Here is a 20,562-nt window from a genome sequence, read left to right as displayed (position 1 = left end):
TCTGCAAAAAGGGGAAGTGTTTCTGGTAGTAGATAGGTTGCAGCACTCGTTTGCACATCATTCATCATAGTGAGTTTTGCCCTACATAAATGGATGTGTATGCTCCTTCACAGAGAAGCGAGTCAATTGAAATGGAACCAAAAGCCAAGTCCTTTTTTTAAGACATGAAAAATGCAGTGGGTCTGTCTCAATTTTAACATGTAGCTAACAGCTTTTCCCTGGAGTCTTCATTCTCATACCAAGTTTGTCTGATAACAGATATTCTGTTTATCATACAAATAGCTGACACCTTTATAGAATGTAGTGAGAAATTAAGATCAGCTGCACTTTTTTTTTTCTTAATCATTTTTCATACAGCACAGTGTCTGTGCTTTTCTTGGGGAAAAAAAACAAATACAAGTTTTTGTTTCATTAGAGGAAGTGAAAGAAAGCCACCTGAAGTTCACTGTGGAAAGGTATGAACTTTTATTTAGTCTAATTTACTTCACATTCACAATTGGCGGCATCAGGATTTTATAATCTTCCTGGCACTGCTACTTTACTCAATAAATCATTATCAGGCACAAAGGTTTTAGTTTCAGTTGAAATAGTGAACTCTAAGCCATCACAGCAACAGCATTAGAAACCTACTGCCTAGAGCAATTTGAGGTACAGATTTCTGTCTCTTATGGTGGAGGCAAATTTAAGATCTCATCCTTTGCTTAACTGTTGGTTAGAAATTTTTTGGTTTTATTGTTTCTGTCTGAGCATAAGCCAAAACCTTTGCCCCACTTGCTACATCTTCATTAAAAATACAAGGCAGTTAAAAGCAAAGTGGTATTGCAGGCAGGTGCACATTAAACACATGTGCAGGCCTGGTTATCTGTATACACACAAACACACACTTTTCAATGCATTTCAGGAATGAAAGGAATTTCTTTGATACATGGCAGTAAATGGGGAATAAAGTTGTACCACCATGATTACTAAGTCTACAGTAATCTCTACCTAGCAGTAATTAGTGATACTGGAGGTACACGTTAACCATATCAACCAGCATTTCATATTTCCCCCCGCATGGTTTACAGTGTAGTTACAAAAAAAAATCATGATTATAACAGCCAGTAACAGCCAAAATAGTGCACATATATATTTTTTTTTTTAGAAACAGACAAAAAAGATGAGCTTCTTGGTAGTTTTTCTATTCTGGTAGCATCAAAATGGCATTAACAGTTTAGTATGTTGAAACAGTGAACAGAATTATAATTTGAAAACGTGTACATATATACACACACACACATATATACACTTGTATGTCAGTACTTTGTACACAGAAGTTAAAGATAAGTACTCACACCCCAAAAATGCTTTTGAAAGCTATTAAAGACATTTAGAGCAGTCCCTACTGACAATAAGGCAACTGTGTAGAGTGGGAAATATTTTAAAATTAACTTCTAGTACCTGTGTTTAAAAAGAAAAACAAAACAAAATCTGTTTAACTTAAGGGGAAGAAACAGCATTCACAGGCATGCATGCACACACACACACACAGTAGTTTGTTCATGGGCAAGGCCCATGCAAACACAAGGAAGCAGAACCTTGTCTGTATTTTTCGGGACAATTCCTCCCTTCCTCCCTGTGCCCCCTCAGCCACGTATTAAGGGGGTCCCCACCGCTCCTTCCCCACGCTTATCACCATCCCAGCCTCACCTGCCTAACTCCCCTTTTTGAACTTTGTGAAATTACTTTTCAAGTCTGTTTGGCAAATAGGCATTTAGAAAGGTTTTATTTTAAAGGCATATTATTTTTAAAGCCCCCCCCCCCCTCCCCAATGCTATATATATATATATATAACAATATAAAGTACAAAGACCATCTGCAGCATCTGTACACATCTTAGAACTGAAATGTAAAAATTTCTGAAATCTCCTTACAAAGAAGTCAATCCTGTTTAAATATAGTACCCATTTTTCCCTAACGGGTACTAGCTTAACATTATTATTTATTTTTTTTTATTCCACCAGCTGCCTGTGTGGAGTAATTTATTTACACATTTTTGGTACCTTTAAACCAAACAAAGTTTTACCTTTAAGGAAAAAAAAAAAAAAAAGCATATTTTTAACTGTAATTTAACAGAGAGGAAGAACTGGTACCAAAATACACTAAGCACACAGGTTGAGGTCTTTTATGTCAAGTATCAGGCCAGGGAAAGCAGTAAGCTAGTTTAAAAAAAAATACAAAAGCAAACTAATACAACCATTTGAATAATGAATCAAACAGGTTAGTTGACTGCTTCAACAAGCTCGTAAATAAACAGAACTAGTTTGTGGACCATATAACATGCTCAAACCATCTTGCAGCATAATTAGGCAATTGAGGTGAATACACGTTTTTTCTTCACAAACAGTTGACCAGAAACAATCTGGCGTTGTGTCATAATGTGCATGTGTGCACATGCGTGTGCACACACACACTGCTTCTTTGCATAACAACAGGTTTTGGGGGGTTTGGTTAGTTAAAAAAAAGGAAGTCTTTTCTTTCTCCTCTTTTATATCAGCTCACCTTTAAAATGAAACTGCCCCCTATCCCCACCAGACCAAATGCAGTGTGAGAATGCAGCATACCCACTGTTCAACAGCTTTGCAGTTTGGATAATTTTCAGAAAATACAGTCCTGTATGCACCAGACTTTCTAGCACAAAGTTGGCACTTGTAATACATGAGCAATCTGAGACATCCAAAACCCTTATTATTGTGATACAGGCTGTGCTGAAGACCAGTGTTTGGTTTCATAGACAAATGAACAGCTCCAAATCTTATTCCCCTGCCTTTTTTTTTCCCACCACAATATAGTGGGTATGAATGTCAAACTTTTTTTTTTCCATAACTGAGAATAGCTTCATACAAGGCCTTCAGAGCCTTAACCTGCAAGTTGGTGCTTGAAGAGAGGCTCACCATCAGTTTAAGAGTTTTTGCATTTTACGTAAAAATCAGTTAATATAAAAGGAAGACTCGCTGTTAAAAGCAGGTACTCAACAGAAGCACTCTCTTGTCCTCCACCAATGCCTTAACCTGTGAGAATGACACACCACTATCCCCCTCCACCCCAGTGCACTTCACTCTCATTTTTCTCCCTAAGAAAGTTGAGAGTTTTTCACTCAGCATCTGACAGTGAGTGGCATTTAAAAGATTTAAGAGCAGTGAGGAAGCTGCTGCATTAGGCAGAGGGAGGCTGTTGGATTTAATTCCCTCAAGCTGTGCTTGTCCACTATGCTGTTCGCGTGTGCTAGGAGTACGTAAAAAAAAGAAGGCACTGCTAACCACTCTTCTTCCAGCCTTGTTCGAAAGTGACAACAGCACCAGCACCCCTCGGTGATTTAGCCACTAAGAGCACAGCCTCATTTCTGGAACCCTGCAGGGCTTAAGTATGAATTCTGCTGAAAGCTACTTCATCCTGAAACAGAGCTATGAGAGGGGTTGTCAGGGATCCAGATCTGTGCAGGGATACAATGGTGAGTATTTCAGGTGCTTAAAGAAAAAAAATGAGGCTCTTATGAAACTTAAAAATGAGCTTAAACTTTGAGAGGAAAAAAACCCTACTGTCTCCTAAGCCAGCCTTCTGTTATTCCAGAAATGGGGAGGGAAAGGCAGAGGGTGGAACCAGAACTTGGCGGAAAAATTGACTGTAGAAAGGCCAGGGGTGGATGGGTGGGTAGCTGCATCGGAGTAAATCCTGCTACAGTTTCCTCCTGATTAAAGGCACTTCTAAAGCTACTATGATACCGTATGTACAGTAAATGTTTTAAGGTTAACAGTGCATTGTCCTGAAGTTGATTCCTATAGCCTAAAGTCAAGCTCCTGACAAAGAGCACAAATCTGACTGATTGATAATGGATGTGTTTTGGGGAGACAAAGAAAAGGGAACACTCCCCCCATGGATGCACGTATGTAGGGTGATCAAGTCACAGAACATTAGTCCATATGTTCGCACATATTCTTCCTGAAAAGGAAATGTGATGAAATAGTTTGTTCCCAGATTTCAGTTGTCAGTTTGTGTCTGCTGCATCTAACTACCTTGATTTGTCAGTCTGTTTGACACAAAGTCACTCCGGTCACTATCTGGGACAACAGGTATTTCAAACAACCCTCAGTAATGACTGCACCAAGCCTTTCAATTAGCATTACAAATGCTCGATCGTATATAATGAGCCAAACCCCAAAAACACAGAATGAATTAGGAACCAGAAACCAAACAAGACATGTAGATGAGAACTACTGAAGACAAAATTGTGCGATTAGAAGCACGACTCGCTTTGCTTTTAAATATTTGTGCAAAACTTACGAAATTCTTGTATATAAAATTATTACAGCTTTCAATGCCGCATTTAGCAGTGTTAAATTAGAAAAGACAAAATGATATGCTATGTTCTCCCCAAGCCTTTAAATCATCACATCACCTTAGTCTTCGTTTGCAAGCGTCTCAGTGGATAGCCAAATTTTGGCACCACTTAAAAATTTACTTAAAGGTGTTCCCAGAATGCTCCGTCTGCACAGGTTCCCTACAGGTGAAAATGGGAAAGAAGAGGAGAGAAAGTCTGGGGCCCCAGTGGTGTCGTTTAAACCATTTGCTCTGAAGTACATTCTGCTTTGATCCAGTTCTGAGCAGCTACCTTGCAAAGAAGAGTTGCTTTTGTACTGTCGGAGGTTCCGGTTTAACATGTCCACTTCATCTGCCAGCAAAGAAACTTTGTGAAAAGCAGTGATGAAGCCACCGTGATTAATCTGGGCCTCAGGAACCCAGCGGAAGTAGCACAGTTTCCAGAGTTTTATTTGTGTTCCAGAGATATGGGGTAAAATCACACCGTGCAAATCAACAGGCTTCGTAAACCAGTCTCTGAAGTACTGTTCCATACTGTTACTCTGACTCTCCGTTTGCTGTAAAAAGTCTGGTTTCAGTTTTAGTATCAGAGAGTTTCTTCTTGGAAGGAACTCCTGGTCACTGATGATTCCATTTTTTAACGCAGGGGGGGCACCTCGCAAAGTTGAGCTGTAGTTTTTCTGCAGAAAATAAATACCAGCAATTTTATGCTCATTTCAACAGCAGATCTCCCTGAGCTTCTACGATGCCTCATCCAGATAATGATGTGACCTTTAAATAGTTGGACGCTCATGAGTCACCACTGCATGGCTCACAGACCAAACAATGTGGCTACTTAAGGCCTTGACAAGGAAATACTTGTTTCCTAGACTTTCTAGAGCAATGAATGATTGAATTAATCAGTATTCACCGACAAAGTTGACAGCTCTGAGGAAAAGAAAGGGGCGTGTCACCACTTTTCCACAGGTGAAATAACGGAGCTGTTGGCAGCCAGTTCAGGCATATCCAAAAATGCCCTGGAATGCGAGGTTCAACAATTGCAGTCTTTGCATCTATAGAAATCTGAGTAATTTTTCTTTAGGCTGTGAGTAAAAAAACACTCCTATTGCTAAAGAGAGGGTGTAAGACACCACATAACTCTACATCTTTAAGCATTAACATCTTATATTTAAGCAGAAACGGTCCACAGACAGATAACGCCATAGTTACCTTTGAGCGTTTAAAAGTTTTCACTGCTCCATTTTGTACACACGGTGCACTCTTCCCGATATACAAGGGGTTGTGAAAGAGCAGGCGATCCCTGCTTGTAAACTGAAGAGACCAGTCCCAAACACAAGGAAATCTGAGGCCCTTCTCATCACCCAGCTGAATATTTTTGCTTATGGCAAATTCCTGCAAGAAGTAACACTCAAGTACAATACAAATCAAACAAAATAAGCTTATTCATAAAATTAAACTATAAAACAGTGAATAATCATCAGGTAAGGAAGAGCAGAGACATAATCTAAGGGGGTTACAGATGAAAGCAACAAAGCAGCAAGACAGTCTGCTGCTAGAGGAAACGGCTGTACCCTGCTTTTCATTAGTGCAATGGAGACACGGGACTAATGCTTACTTGGCAAAAATATGTTTTGATTATATTAAATTTTTGGTTTGTTTACTCTAAAACCCCTAAACTCTTTATTCTGAGAATACATTAATGGTCCTTGTGCTCTGCTTCTTCATAAGGTTGCTACCTGCAACTTTAACAGGAAGCTGCTTAACAAAATTTGCTCATTTGTACTTGTATCAGCCACTAAAAATTTTCTACAGAGTTCTGATCAACTCTAGTTTTCAAAAATAATATTCAGGTGTTAGTTTACCAAATATTTTGATATAAACTTTCATTGTGCTTTGGACTTTACACATTCTCTTCCAGCTTTTTCAACTATTTAAACAATTATATCAAGAGACTTCAAAGTTTGCCTGAAATGTGAAATTCTGTTTATTGCCTGTCATTCTGCTTTATCAATTCCAGACAAAAATCTGTTTCTTAGGGTACAAATAATAATGCACAATAACAAAAAGCTTTTTTGAAAAAAATAAAAATAAAAATTCAATTGACTGCTTTCTTGAACATCCTGTTACTGTGCATGCAAAGCTCACCTGGAAGGACATTCTGATCATATTAACCTAGGGAGCTGAGTATTTTGAAATACATTTTGAAAAACACAAAGGAATGCCATTTGGTTTAGATGACGGTGTTTCCGGAACAGCAACCTGAAGTCTCTTAATTGAAAAGTAGATGTAACACTTGATACTCACAGTGCTTTCCTTTACTCGTTGGTGTGGACAATTGAAGAGGAAAGTGCCAAACAATGAGATACGTGCACTGTCGTACAATATGGTCAAGTACATTTCAGAAAACTCAAAGGCTGCTGGGTATTGTTCTAGCAGCTGCCAAACACAGTCAAGAAACATCAAGAACAAAGGGGACTGGAAAGAGAAACAGGGAATTAGATTTAGTAAAAGCCTTTCCCAAGTCATGCCATTTTCTTTGCAGTTAGTGCTCCCCTCAGGGTATTTAGCCATATCTCTGGTACATTCCTCAGCAGGGTGGACTGTCTGGAGGACTGCATTTTTTATGATTTTATGTAATTATAATCTCCTGTATTCCTACTCAGCCACTTCCACAAGCAACTATGCCAATTGACTTTCTCAGTGTTAATTTTCCACAGCTTCCTCTTCTCTTTAAGAAGTCAATCAATTCTTTCCTGGGCTCTCTTTCTTACTCACAAAGCTGCAAAAATGCTTTCTATTATCTTCTATGTCCCTTGTAATTTCCAGATTAGTCCTTCCATGACACTTCCTTACTACTCGGCCTTATTTTCACAATGTCTATACTTCCTTCTTGTTAGAAATACTTGGAGCTTGTGATTCAGCCACATTAACTACTCAATACACTTTCTTGCTATTTCCATGGTGGCCCACGAATGGCAAAAGTATAAACTATAATTTATACAAAACTTTAAAAATACTTCCTCTTGCCACTTTCATTCTTTTGTATATCCTTTCCTAGAGTCAAGTCAATGCTTTCTCATTATTTACCCCTTGATACTTCAGTTTCTTTTATTTGTTTTTCCTGTTTACCACTCAGTGTTCGCAGTTCATCTGTTGGCTCCCCTCTCTGCAGATACAGTTTTTCTGTTACTCCTGGGCTTTGTCCCTGACGAAGACTGCTAACCTTGGTCCCTCTATTTTTTCAACTGCAATTAAAAGTCTCTCTTTTGTAATGAAGAGCCCAAATAACCATAAAATTACCTAGACATACTGAAAATCAAGCACTGTGTTGCCCTCTATTAATCTGTTTGTCAGCCGTGCATCGTAATTCATAAAGCTCCAGCGTTTCTCTATCAGCTCAATACTTTGAAAAATACTGCATATTGCTATGACTTGGCATTCCAAAACAAAACAAAACAAACAAACAAAAAAAACAGGGATGAAAACATACCCTTGGAAAAAACAACAACAACAAAAACAGCCCCCTCCCAATACACGCCTAAACCCCTTTAATTTTAGTTTAAACTGTGGGGTGTGCTAACATTTGCAACAGTTTGACCTTTTCATGCGTAACACTGCCACAACAAAAAATCCCAGCAACATCCGATTTCACCTGGTTTGTCATTGATTCTCACGTGGCTACAACAGATAAAGAATATTTATCTTTACCCTGGACAAAGACGCATTTTCTCTAACATAAGCTTCCTGAGATTTGAAAGTATGAAAAATATTTGTAACTTAAGATTTCTGTGTGAACAAATGTTCAGGATGATATTGACCAGGTACTTTTGTCACATACAATTACCATTAACTTTACCTCTTTGTCAGATCTTTTTAAGTGGTTACACCTATCCAAAAACTGGTATCCTGCCATGACCCATTCCTTCTGTATCAAGCTTTGAAATCCAACAATTGTTCGGAAATAGGGATCCAGCATGATTTGAATGAGAGAAGCAGCAAGACAGCTCAGGTCCCGTCCCTCTTCCTCTGTGAATAACATACAGAATGTGTGTACATACGTACAGTATATGTATATACGCACACAAACACTATATACAGAATCTCAACAAAAAGTGGCAACTGCATTTAGTTTTGAATTGCTTTTTTAAAAAATATTATATTTTTTTTTAAAAAAAATTATATTATAATTATATATTTTTAAAAATATATATAACTGAATTTATTTTATAACGTGCTTTTCATTGCTGTAATTGTTCTCACAGAAAGGTAGATAAAAATCAAAAAAAACAACCAACCAAGACTCATTCCATAGTAAAGATTCCTGCTGCAGTATCAAGCACAGCAATACATTGATAAAGAACTAAAATACTCACTGGAAAGCCTGGTATTTACAAGATATGCTAAGAAGGAGGGTGATCACGTTGCTGGAAAAGTTTTATCATGTTTTCTTCCCTGAATCAGTTTTTGGCAAGCTAGTGAGCCAATATGGGGAAAGTGTCATATATGAGCTGAAATTACAGAATTTCTGATCTAGGTATCAGCAAGTTTTTTTTTTTTGTTTTTTTTTTTAACATGTTTGCTCTTACACAACAGCAAACAATGTTAGTGAAATGCTACCAGCTACTACATGGGATCTCTGAATAAAACTGATATTGCTTATGCAAGGAATATTAGCCTAATTGTGACAGTACAAAAGTTCACCCTGAAGTTTGGACTCTATCATATCATTACCAGAGAAAGAAACAAAAAGACTCAAAGTGAAACAGTCCTTTGATTCTATGGTATGATACTACAGCCAAGATACATAATAAAATTATCCTTTTTTCAGTTGTTCAAACGCTTAAGATATTTAGAATAGATGACTGTTATGTATAGAGATTACAGTTGATTATTATTCATCTACATTATGTCATTAATGCAAAGAATTGTTGCGTGCTATATGGTTGTATTACCTTGTAGAACTACCGAAACATGCTTACACTCCATCATATATACAAGCTCAGCAGAATGCTTAAGAAATGATCTGGATGGGAACAGAAAGTGATACAACAATTAATATTATAGGTTCACGCTATAGAAGAAAAAAATTAGTCATAGTTCTATTTACCTAGTTCATTAAAATAGCAAATCATTCAACTGATTCACTGCTTATTTACACCGGTGGAAGTTTTTCACACCTCATGAACCATCACTCTACCAATGGTACAAACCTGATATACTCTAACCAGTGAGTATTTTCCAGTGAGGATAGCCACTTCTCTTCTGTTTCTTCAAAGGGCTCTGCAACAAGGAAAGCAGTAACATTGCAAAATGACTTCATGTAACCATGCCTGTTAGCCAGATCTATTAGAATTGTTGTATTTTGAGAAAATAACTGCCATGAAAGAAGGACAGTTCAGCATACCATTAACGCACAGCTGTTTGAGTTTGATATGTGCTGCCTGGATTTCCTGGATGCTGGGGAGACACTTGTCCAGATCAGATTTGAAAACATCACTTCTCAGAGGATGGCTTCGAGTTATTGCATTACAAATCCTATGTTGTTAAAAATAATTTTTAAAAGGTCACTTTATTATTGGAGAGGGGAAAGAGCCTTTAACAAATCATTGCAAAGTCTGTAACTGCAAAACACTAAAAACACGTAGAACATGCAACTTCATTCAAAAAAAAAGAAAAAAAAAAGCATTAAGAAGATAATATTCCTCCTGCTGTAACGCTAGTGGCTAAAACATTCTTGGTATCTGCAAGTTACAAAACAAAAAATGGAAAGGCTGGACCATCAGAACGCTTCTGGGAAATGTAAACCTCAGGCAGAGTTACAGGTTAAACAGCTCTATTCAATTTTTATTTTTTCCACAATTTTTATAAAGATTTGTCTGGGCTAAATAAACAAGAGCATATATGCAGTATATAAAGCCAGGAAATCTGACAGGGTTTCAAATAAAACTTGTAGCACCAGCCTAACACACACAATGCAACATCTACAAAAAGACTCCGTGTATTGTGGTACTAGATCTGTAGAATGCCATAAAGAAATAATTTTTCTGTGTTTCTCTGAAGCAGGTAAGGAATTCCCCACGAACATAAGTTTTAACACAGTATCATCAATACTCATCCAATCCTTCAATCAATAAATTCTGTCACTTGAAAGACTAGCTACCTAAATAATAAACATCACTTAAAACTTGAAAAATTTTTCAGTATTCCAACTGAAGTGGACCTTGAACAGAAATTGTGCTACAACTGTACTCGGAGGACAGTTTCTCAAAAGGTACTGCACTGCAACATTAACTATCCTTTCAGTTACAAAATGCTGCTGAATATTGCACATAATCACCACTTACTCTATACCATGTCTGATAAAAGAATAGCTTCAACTGTTTACCTTTGATCAATTTTTCTTTGCTGCAATACATCTTTAATGTTGGCCATTCTTACAAGGGCACTCCCATTAGGATGATTCCAGGACCATACCTAATATGGGAAAAACATAAAACAACAAAAAAGCAGGTTTGTGTTAATTCCTTTATTTTTTCCTTAATGCTGCACATAAAGCTGTGTTAATTGGCATGCATATCTTTAATATTAACATGGCATGATGATTAAGAACAGCAACAGAATAAAAAATATACTTACTGGCATTCGTCTCCCAATAAAAGAGTAGGAGTATAGCTTAAGGTCTTGATCTGCTAAGGAAGATGGGACCACAAAATATTCTGGGAGACTTGGGGAAAAAATACAGTAGAAAAGGTTACTTTTACTTAAGTATTTTATCAGCTTTTCTCTTGTTGCAATGCTGTCTTATCAGCTCTGTTAAACTATAATGCACCAAACCCTAATACCACAGTGCTAACTGGCTGTACTGTATATCTCTTACATGTCATCTGTACAGCTCAAATGTTTTTTTGTAAACAAAAAAAATTGTTTAGAAACGTGCACATTTCAGAGAGAAGTACAAAAGCATGAAAGCAACAGATGCTGGAAAACAGGAAGCAACAGGGACCATATATTCACAAAACACGACATTTCTTCTAGAGACAACACTTGCAAGATCTTCCAACCAGGGGCCTCTCCAGACAGTGGCACATTTAGGAGTTAAAGTGTACAGTCAGATAGTATGGAGACTTTGTTAGAAGAGACAGGAAAAGACAGTTAAATTGTCTTGTTTTCTTCTATGCTTACTTGCATTATAGCAGAAACTTACCAAGTAGATATCATATAACCTTCGTTGACTGAACAAACTCTCCACTCTGATGCACCTGTCCTTTTGATTTCTCTATCCCAATCAGAGTAAGTTTCAAACAAAGGTGTCTGCTGACCAGTGGCACTGCCGATGCTGCCACCACCACCACCTCCTGGGTCTATTCCGTTCACCTTCTTTGCTAGGAAAAGAAAATTCATCAATGCACGTTAAAAAAAATAAAGAAAAATATTCCTAATTATAAGAGCAAACCATTAGCATCAGGACTGACACTGCCTATTTTTGTATTAAAACAGATCTGTGGTTTAATGACAGCTCGGCAATACATGAAGATGCAAATGTACTTTTCTTCTGCAATTCCAACAGAGAAACAACGTAAAGCTGGTATGTTGTGCTGCTTTGTAAAAAGCAGGACATGCTAATGCTCAGGAACAAGTGTTATGTCCAGTCACGGGACTTCTCTCTTCAACATGCCCCTTACCAGGGTTTTAAAAACATCTAGCCTTTATATGCTACCCTTTAATTAACTATTTTCTAAGTAAAACAAATGGTACATAATTTCAACAGCTTTTCCTTATAAATTACTGCTCTATCAACAGAAAGGAAAACAACTTGATGACAAAGACTGTTTGATAAGGTATATTTCCTAATACATCTGCTATATATGTGTGTGTGTGTGTGCATACACATGTATATTTATATCCAGGTAGTTAATATATTTATTTATTATATATATTTATATATTAATATATTTATATATTAACTACCATTTTGTGGCTAGGGACCAAGGAAATCAATTACAAGCTCTCTTAGTAATACAGAAGATCCCCTTTGTTGATCATGCTTTAGGTGCCAAGGAGGCAGTCAGCTGTGTCAAAGGACATTGCATTTTGTTTCTTGATACTTGGAGTAAATCTAAAGATGAAGGTGAAATCAAGTGGGGCTCAACCCAGAAATCTCCAGCAGGAAAGTTCCTATCTTTAGGAAGAGTTGTAAAGATGGAAGTATAGATGTAAACTCTGTCCAGACAGAGCAGAACAGAGGGTTAGGGCTCTGCTGTCATCTCAGTGACTGTGTATTTTCTACTTTCTAATATCTACCAATTCAGAACTCAGACTACTTTCGGTATTTTTCAGAAGAAAGCTATACTGAACTCAGACTGAAGTACCTAGTATCCAGAGAAATACCAGTACTAGAAGATAACGTTAGAATTTTACTGTTTAATAGCAGGATATATAATTATCAAACATATCCTGGGAAAAAACACTGTCCATACACACCAGAGCAATGCAGGCTGATTACACTCCCCAAGAAGCACAATGACAGTATTTCAACTTCTACTTTATCAGGGCTATCAGGAATAGTGAGTTATAAAACACAGTGCTGGAATTGTAAGGGCAAAGCCAGAGATCCGTGCAACAAACACCATGGTTCACTTTATCACGTGGAAACTTAAATTAAAAACAGTAACAACCACCAAAGTATTTCAAGCTCTTTCCTCCAGCAACTACAGTGTAGCAGAACAACCAGCTTTTGCCATTCTGACCAGCAGCTCCAGAGAACAACATTTTTTACCCACCTTGCATAATTCGTCCCCTAGATTTTTTCCATATATCAAATAGCATTTTAAGGACATTTTAAGGCAACTTTGTGACAGACCAACATTTTGTTCGCATGCTACTTTACCACTTTATGGCCATTTTATCTGCAAATTGCCTTCCTCCTTAGTACTTTGTAACGCTAACATACATGGACCTTAATTACCACCCAAGACTTAGCAGGTAAGATATTATATGTATATAATTATGTATGCAACATAATCACATGCACCATTATCCTTGTGCATGCATAAGGCAGTCATGTAGGCATCTGCATGAGAAATGTGCATTTCTGTACAAATTTGAATGTCTGAGCTCATAATTCCACAACATTCAAATTTGGTAACAATGATTTCTAATGCCAGCTCCTGAGTAAATATTTCTGTACCACAGATCTACATCAATGGTACTTCTGCTATTTGGAGGCTTGGAATGCTAAAACTGATGGTTTTCAGCTGTGTATTGGCTGGGGAACACTAAGCAGTGACCGCACAGCATTACACTAGAAATCAAGTTCCAAAGGCATCTTTTTCAGGCTTACCTAACTGACAGGGTTCAGTTGGAGATTGGCCTTGAGCAGAGAGGGTGTGCTCCAACTCAGCAGGGGTGGTGGAGGTTTTGAGTGGGAAGAACTGCCTAGTAAGCCTCTAGGAAAGGAGGTATGGAGTCCCAAGCTGCACAAATCCTCCTGCAATACCACCAGAAGAGAAACTTATTCCCAAAAGAAGGGCAGGTAAACAAGCCTGCCTGATGGGACATCAGCTATGCACCTAGAGTACTGCTACAGACTAATACACCGATAGGAGGATCGAAGTGTGAATGGAGAAATATGAGCACTCATGCTGACATTGGCAGTTTTGTTTCAGAGTACAGACACTGCTTTTGATTTTGGTCTTTAAAGTGTATCACAACAACTCACTTAAGTCCAAAAGTAAGAGGTTGGCTGCATGACAAGCCAATTTACTTGCCCCCAGAGAAAGCCTAAAAAGCTTTTTGCTATTGTTTCTGGATAGATGACTTACTAAGCTTACAGATTGTGAAACAGAAGAAAATAAGGTATTTTCATACTTACCTGGATTATGATATATTTCTCCAACATACTCAAATGCAAAGAGAAGCTGAAGATCTGTTGGCTGAGAATAATGAGCTATTGCGAGGCACACCTAGGAAATAAATGTTTATTAGTATTATTTATATACATAACATTTATTGCTCATGATTATGGCAGTATTAACTTTGCAGAGCAAAAGCTAAAACCAGTTTCTAACATTCAATTTCCATACTTGATTTGAAGGGAAAAACAGAGGTTGCATGTTGAAGACTTCCAGGACCTATGTCAGTTCTACATCTCATTAAGTTGTGTTCCCAAATTGTGAAAGGCATTAATGAATGTAAGCAAAAAGCAAATTGTCTGGCAATTAAGAAGAGCTTCTTCCCTAAGCTACTTGCAAGTCTACTTGCAAGTAGTGGGAGGTATTTTCTTGGTGTTAGTCACTTGTAGTTTATCAGCTGAGTGAGAGGCAGGAGATTCTCCATCTCCATTTTCAATAGAACTTGTTTTTTTACAGTAAGCCCACTTGTCATGTGCAGGGGCTCTACCACTAATTAAACATGCCAGCAATCACTCCTTTCCCCCTCCCCAGCTGATCTTGAGAACTGAAATAGCCAACTGAAACATCAGCAAGATGTCAGTTTCAATGAATTTTGGCCTAGCCCATGTAGGTTCAGTCTCAGATGAATCACTTTCATTCACAAAAGAAATCCACCCATCACTTCTAGACGCCTGTGGGTTTAGCAAGTTCCAGCACCATCTCTGGCAATCTGATGCAGTCATCAGGTTCGACTAGGCTGAGTCACAAGCCCTGCCCTGGGAAGAGAATTTTAGCAGAGATTTCAAATAAAAGATGCATCCTCAGAACAGCAGAGATTAAGCCGGGGCATAAGGAAGAGTCTCGTCTAAACTTCACATCCTTTGCAATAGTCTTAGGAAACTCTTAGGCACAGGAAAAACTCAAAAAGTGCATTCATGCCAAGTCCTGCATGGAGAAAGCCACTGCATTTTTACTAGCTTGTATGTACCACGTATGTAGCATTATGAAACCTTCACTGAATATTTATGTACTCTGACTTTTGAGGGGGACATTTCCTGCTATTTATAAAACCAGTGACTACAGACTAACTCGAGCTTAAAACATTTTTTCACAAAGTTCCTGACAACAAATTCCCATCAACTCTTAGAAGAACAGTTGCTTTGACTTTTCTTTCAGTGCTACCATGGAACTGCAATACACTATAGAAGACAGGGTACTCCTAAGAAAGAAACAGTAAAAGTATTGCAGGGAAATGGATGAGCATGACTTTTCAAATGAACATTTATAAGCTGATTTCCACAATTTGGTAAAAACTGGTAGTAACTATCATGAAATAACTAAAAGCCAAGCAAATTTTAACACATCTTGAGGTTTGAAGAGCTCAAGAACTGTAATAGGACAACAGCTATTCCATAATACTTGTCATTTTCTAACAGACTGCTTTTGTCTGTCAGTGGCAGTGAAGCAAAATGCAGATCTGCATACATACACATTTTGACTTCCATTTTTCTCATTAACTTTTCATTAGAGTAATTGATGTTAATAGAGCTACTCCCGATCTTCATTTATGGGCATGAAGGATGAAAGCTTTTTGCTATGCTAATCGAGTCTCAAGGCTTGAGGATGAACTGCAAGACATTAAAGGATGCCATTGTGCTGCCAAACAGTACAATGCAAATACAGTAAAACTATTTTTAAAGGCAGCATCTAAAATAGCTTTCATTTATTTGAGAATGTGCATGTGTGGCATGTTAAGAGGGGTAAATTGTTTGGGAAATGGTATGCATTAGGATCTGGTTCACAACATGAGACCATGGCAGTGCTCTTGAACCCAGATGCTGAGAAGTTTTCTGGGTGTTCCCCAGAACAGATACAGCTCAAAGTACCAGTGCCACACGGGTGAAGCAGTCCACCTGAAGATTACAGTACAGGTTCAGGACCCCAATTTCTATTATTAAAAAAAGAAAATTACTACTTATACTGCTGTGTGTATTTTACACTTTGGAAAAATTCTGGTAATATATACTAAAAAACATTAAAGACATACAGATTTTCCTTTTATTCCTCACTACATTCATATAGTAGTTTTATTGTCAGCAAGTATCAAAAGACAAGCAAATTCCACAGATCTCAGCAGATTATCACCATAAGCAGAAGCTTTTAAATAGGAAAGCAAACATGTTTTACAGGAAATGTTCTCATATCAAACTGAAAAATGTTTGGTATTTTTGCCAATTTACAATCGTGTAAAGCTGAAGATATTTAGGCTCAGGCAACAAGAGAATAGGCTGCTTGTTGGAAAGTTCATTTACAAAAAACAGTAAAGAAAATGGGTTTAACTATTTCATAGTACAAAGGCCATTTCCCTATGTCAGTGTTCCCTGCACAATGCCTTTCTGCAAAACACAGATGATACTTGCAGGGCAAGCTCTTCTCTTTTTCAACAGGAATTTTACCAAGGGCAAGAACTTCAAAATATTGCTAGCGCTCTTTGGAAAAAAACATTGTGAGCACTCATATGTAAGATGTGCTACATTAGCTGAGCCCTGCATTTCATCTTCCCTGCAACAGACTGCCTTATGAACTTGCTGGAAGCACACTAATCTTCCCCACTACTGCAATTCCCGTTCTGAATTTATGCAACCAGGACCAGATCAAGTCCCGTGGACAGAATTTTTAATCTTCCCAGGTAGCAGCAAGTCTTCTTGGAAGAATAAGCTTTCAGATAACAGGACTTTCAGCCCTAGCCATCATGAACATTTTGCTAGCTACTAGCTAGGAGAATTATTATTAGAGGCTTTTTAAATACCATCAGATGAGCTTACTTGTGAAAAATAAAAAAGCTTTCTTTATCCCTCTCCAAAGGCCATAAAAATATAAGACACTGGGATTGCATGAGAAAGTATTGAGATATTACATTCTGAGATCAATACAAACAATCAGAACAAGGTAATATAGAAGTTTTGTGGAATAATAAAGAACACATTAGAAAGGGTCAGGATCATTTGTTCAAAACTCTCAGTTTTATCTTATTCCTTGTAACCATTAGGAAAAACATGTTCCACTCCATCCCAAGTGTTATGACATGTTAGAAGACTAGAATTGATTGCACGGGAAACAAGATTTGAGATAATTTTCCTTGTGTTTTGATTAAGCATGTGTTTCTGAAACAGATCTCATACTCATTTTAAAAAGTTCTCTGAAGGAAAAGAGTTGAGGGAGTTCTAGAAGAGAAAGGGACTGCAAAAATGGAGATATATTTAGGAAACAGGAGATTATAGGGTGTGTGCCATTCTGGTACACTGCCAAGACTCATTTGCCTACTAAGGCAGCACACTTTCCATCACTTAACAGTCCTAAGATCTAAAGCTTCATCTATTCATACATTTTAATTTCTTAGTTTAACATCAAGTATTACAGTGGCTAGAAGTCAGCAGGATTTTTCAGTTTGACCCGTTTGTTGTGCTTTTTGGAACAAAAGTAATTCCTTTTCCTTTAAGGAAGGTGAAATGCTTCTTTTTTCATATTGTCTAACTTAAGACTTCCCCAACTTGCTTACCCGTGCTTCCCCATCCTCCACTTCCTCCCACACCCATCTGGCTTTCCTTCCTTTGGAGGCTCTACAGCTTTATTTTTGAGACAAAATGGAATCCAACTGCTAAACGATGAGGAATGTGAGTTTCCATCCCCATTATTATTCCTTAACTCCTGTTTCCCAAATATCCATTAAAAACAAGAGAGGAAATATTTACTTGACTGATTAATGTTGGGAGAGTGTTTTTTAGCATGTATAGTTTGCAGCTAATGTTGAAGGTATGTTTCTAATAGAACTGATTTTTAAGCATCTTCATAGCTTACACTCAAATAAATTAATTCACCTCAAAATCTGATGTGTTTTTCCACTTCATTTCTGCTTTAACGTGGCAAAAAAAGTGAACATTCTACTGATATTACCCAGATATCATGTATATATTTATGTAATCAAATACAATAGATAGTCAACATCTGAAGTCTGACTGCTTTTAAACTTGGATTCATAGTTTCACTTACTACCAAAACAGGAATACTCTCTGTTCTAGTAAAGCAGCCTAATTAGCAGGGGTTATTCCCCCTTTTGCCCTGTTCTGCAAACCCAGCTACTTCCTTAGAAACCGATTATGTTCTCTTTGCCAACACAAACTTATGTAAATGAATGCTGATGAGTATTTCCATTACATTCAAGCAACTGTGCTCAAAAGAAATTACTTGATCATGTGAAGTTAATATCTTTGTTCTCCTTGTGATTCTTCCACATAGTTAAAGCTCATTTAAAAAATTATAATGTTCTGTTTTTTCCTTTTTATTTTTTTACCTATGGCTCTAAACAGAACACTTGCTAGCCTCTCATACCAATTAAGTTAGATGCACAAATACTCCCATAGGTTGAAGTGTATATTGTAGCAGGTAGATATTTCACTTTGACCCAAGTGTGTTTCATTTATAGAACGATACTCCCTTGTATTACCAGGATTACATCTAGGTAGAGAGAAATCTCCCTGTTCTGATTTGTACACCTGACAGTATTTATGCAAGGTTTGACTAAGGAAGCTATTTCTGATTTATAAAGGACTAACGTGCGGGTCTCTTGCTTTACTGAACACAGATTGTAATATTAACTGCTAACTTCACTTTCCCTTCATTTTAAAGCTAATAAGTGAAGAAGACTCTTATTTGAAAACCTTGAGAGTCAGAACTACTTCGGACATTATTATAGTTAAATTACAGCCTGCACAACTCTTTGATTACAACAGAAAAGTTGAGCTCTGCAGTTTCTCAACAATGAACACCCTAGAAAAATCTTTATATAATGTTTAAGCATAATTCTATCCAGTTCCTTTTTCTTCCACTCAGGAGATTTTCATACCTAGCTCCAAAATGAGTATGATCTTTTTATTTATTTTATTTAACCTTGCTAATATATACTACTTGAAGGTCAGGAACAGAATGAGATAATCTTTCAAGAGTGTGGTGCTAGAAATCCCTTTTTATGCCAGAAAGAACAAACCAATTCCAATAAATATGCTACATAAGACCATTCTACTTGTGTTCACCAAAATAATACAAGCAAAACCCTGACAGAGAAACCAATCCAAGGACCTCACGGCTTTAGGTAACTGTATTTTAATGTTAACAGAATAATGTTGTTACAGAAACACTAGTTTACGGTAACTATCTCCCCTCAGTAACAGCATGCTTCCCATACACCCAAACAAAGATGCAGTAACCTACTGGACACATCAAAACTGTGGCATTAGCCATACAACTGATATTAAAAGTTATACAAGTCTTCTTCTATTCCTTGTGACCACCTTCTGATATTCGTAAAGGGGAATTATGCTTTTGGTCACGACCACTGTCATCTTATAACTCTGCAGATTCAGAACCTTCTGGATCTCTGGAACTCTTCTTCCTATCAGTTATCACATTAGCCCATGTAATTATGAATGCATAAAGCAAGCATCTTTATAAAAAGGTTTCAATTTTTTCTCTTGCATGAGGAAGTGCAGCACAAGAACTGTTAATGAGATGCTGAGTTTGCACTCTCTTCCTCCCTCCTACAGGCTAATCACTCTTCTTAGCTCTGACAACCAATTAGAAACAGTTGCTATAAAGATATTGCAGATAGACTGCTCCAGGGTGACTTCAGAGAAGCTGTAAAAGGGGAATTGACAGCTGAAAGATTGCCAAACTTGAAAGGTTACAAACAAAGCCAGCAGGCAGGAAGGAAGGAATGCAGAAAATAACAAGGAAAGAACAGTGGGCTTCATAACTGGGTTTCTGCTTCTGGATCTCTGTAAGAGAGCAGAAGGCGAAGAAGTGATAAATTGGGCATCACGCAGTTGATAACTGCAAACAGACTTACGTCTGGGCAGATGGTGCTTAGGATTTACATGGTTAAGCTCAAATTTGATCCTACTGAGAGGGGAACTCAACCTCTGTAAGCAAATTGGGTCACTCCTTGCAAAAAGACTGCTGTGTCGTGCTTGGCCACAGTGTGGTGCCATGGAGGTCAGAGGACATGTAACTCAAACAACAGAGCCAGGAGGCTGGCAAGCTAGTTTTATGTAGCCTAACCACCTCTGATCAGCAGAAATTTACTGGAATTTTACCAGGTTAAACAACATTGTAAGACTTTGTTGGAACTTATGGCAACAAGTGTTAAAATTGGGGAAGGAATGAAATTTCTAGTAGTGTACAGAAAGACGTAACTCCTCAAAAGGCATGCAACTCTAAGACTACATGGAGAAAGCACATTTTTATGTAGACAAACTGGTCA

At 37.6% G+C, this 20,562-nt stretch overlaps 1 protein-coding gene across 1 annotated transcript in view; it reads right to left on the bottom strand.

Moving 5' to 3' along the window:
• Nucleotides 1-441: 441 nt before the first annotated feature.
• The window catches only part of MTMR10 (myotubularin related protein 10), a 38,061-nt gene continuing 17,940 nt past the window's right edge, over nucleotides 442-20,562 (bottom strand). The window contains exons 6-16 of the mRNA XM_068696022.1: nucleotides 14,228-14,318; nucleotides 11,561-11,738; nucleotides 10,993-11,080; nucleotides 10,742-10,830; nucleotides 9,761-9,891; nucleotides 9,567-9,636; nucleotides 9,309-9,379; nucleotides 8,213-8,382; nucleotides 6,661-6,831; nucleotides 5,566-5,748; nucleotides 442-5,036 (exon numbers count right to left, since the gene is read on the bottom strand). Of these exons, the coding sequence (XP_068552123.1) occupies nucleotides 4,437-5,036; nucleotides 5,566-5,748; nucleotides 6,661-6,831; nucleotides 8,213-8,382; nucleotides 9,309-9,379; nucleotides 9,567-9,636; nucleotides 9,761-9,891; nucleotides 10,742-10,830; nucleotides 10,993-11,080; nucleotides 11,561-11,738; nucleotides 14,228-14,318 (1,842 nt within the window). The 3' untranslated portion in view covers nucleotides 442-4,436. The remainder of the gene's footprint in view (nucleotides 5,037-5,565; nucleotides 5,749-6,660; nucleotides 6,832-8,212; nucleotides 8,383-9,308; nucleotides 9,380-9,566; nucleotides 9,637-9,760; nucleotides 9,892-10,741; nucleotides 10,831-10,992; nucleotides 11,081-11,560; nucleotides 11,739-14,227; nucleotides 14,319-20,562) is intronic.

This window comes from Anas acuta, chromosome 12, assembly GCF_963932015.1.
Source record: "Anas acuta chromosome 12, bAnaAcu1.1, whole genome shotgun sequence".
NCBI lineage: Eukaryota > Metazoa > Chordata > Aves > Anseriformes > Anatidae > Anas > Anas acuta.
The sequence above is the reverse complement of the archived record's forward strand: the minus strand, read 5'-3'. Positions and strand labels throughout refer to the sequence as shown.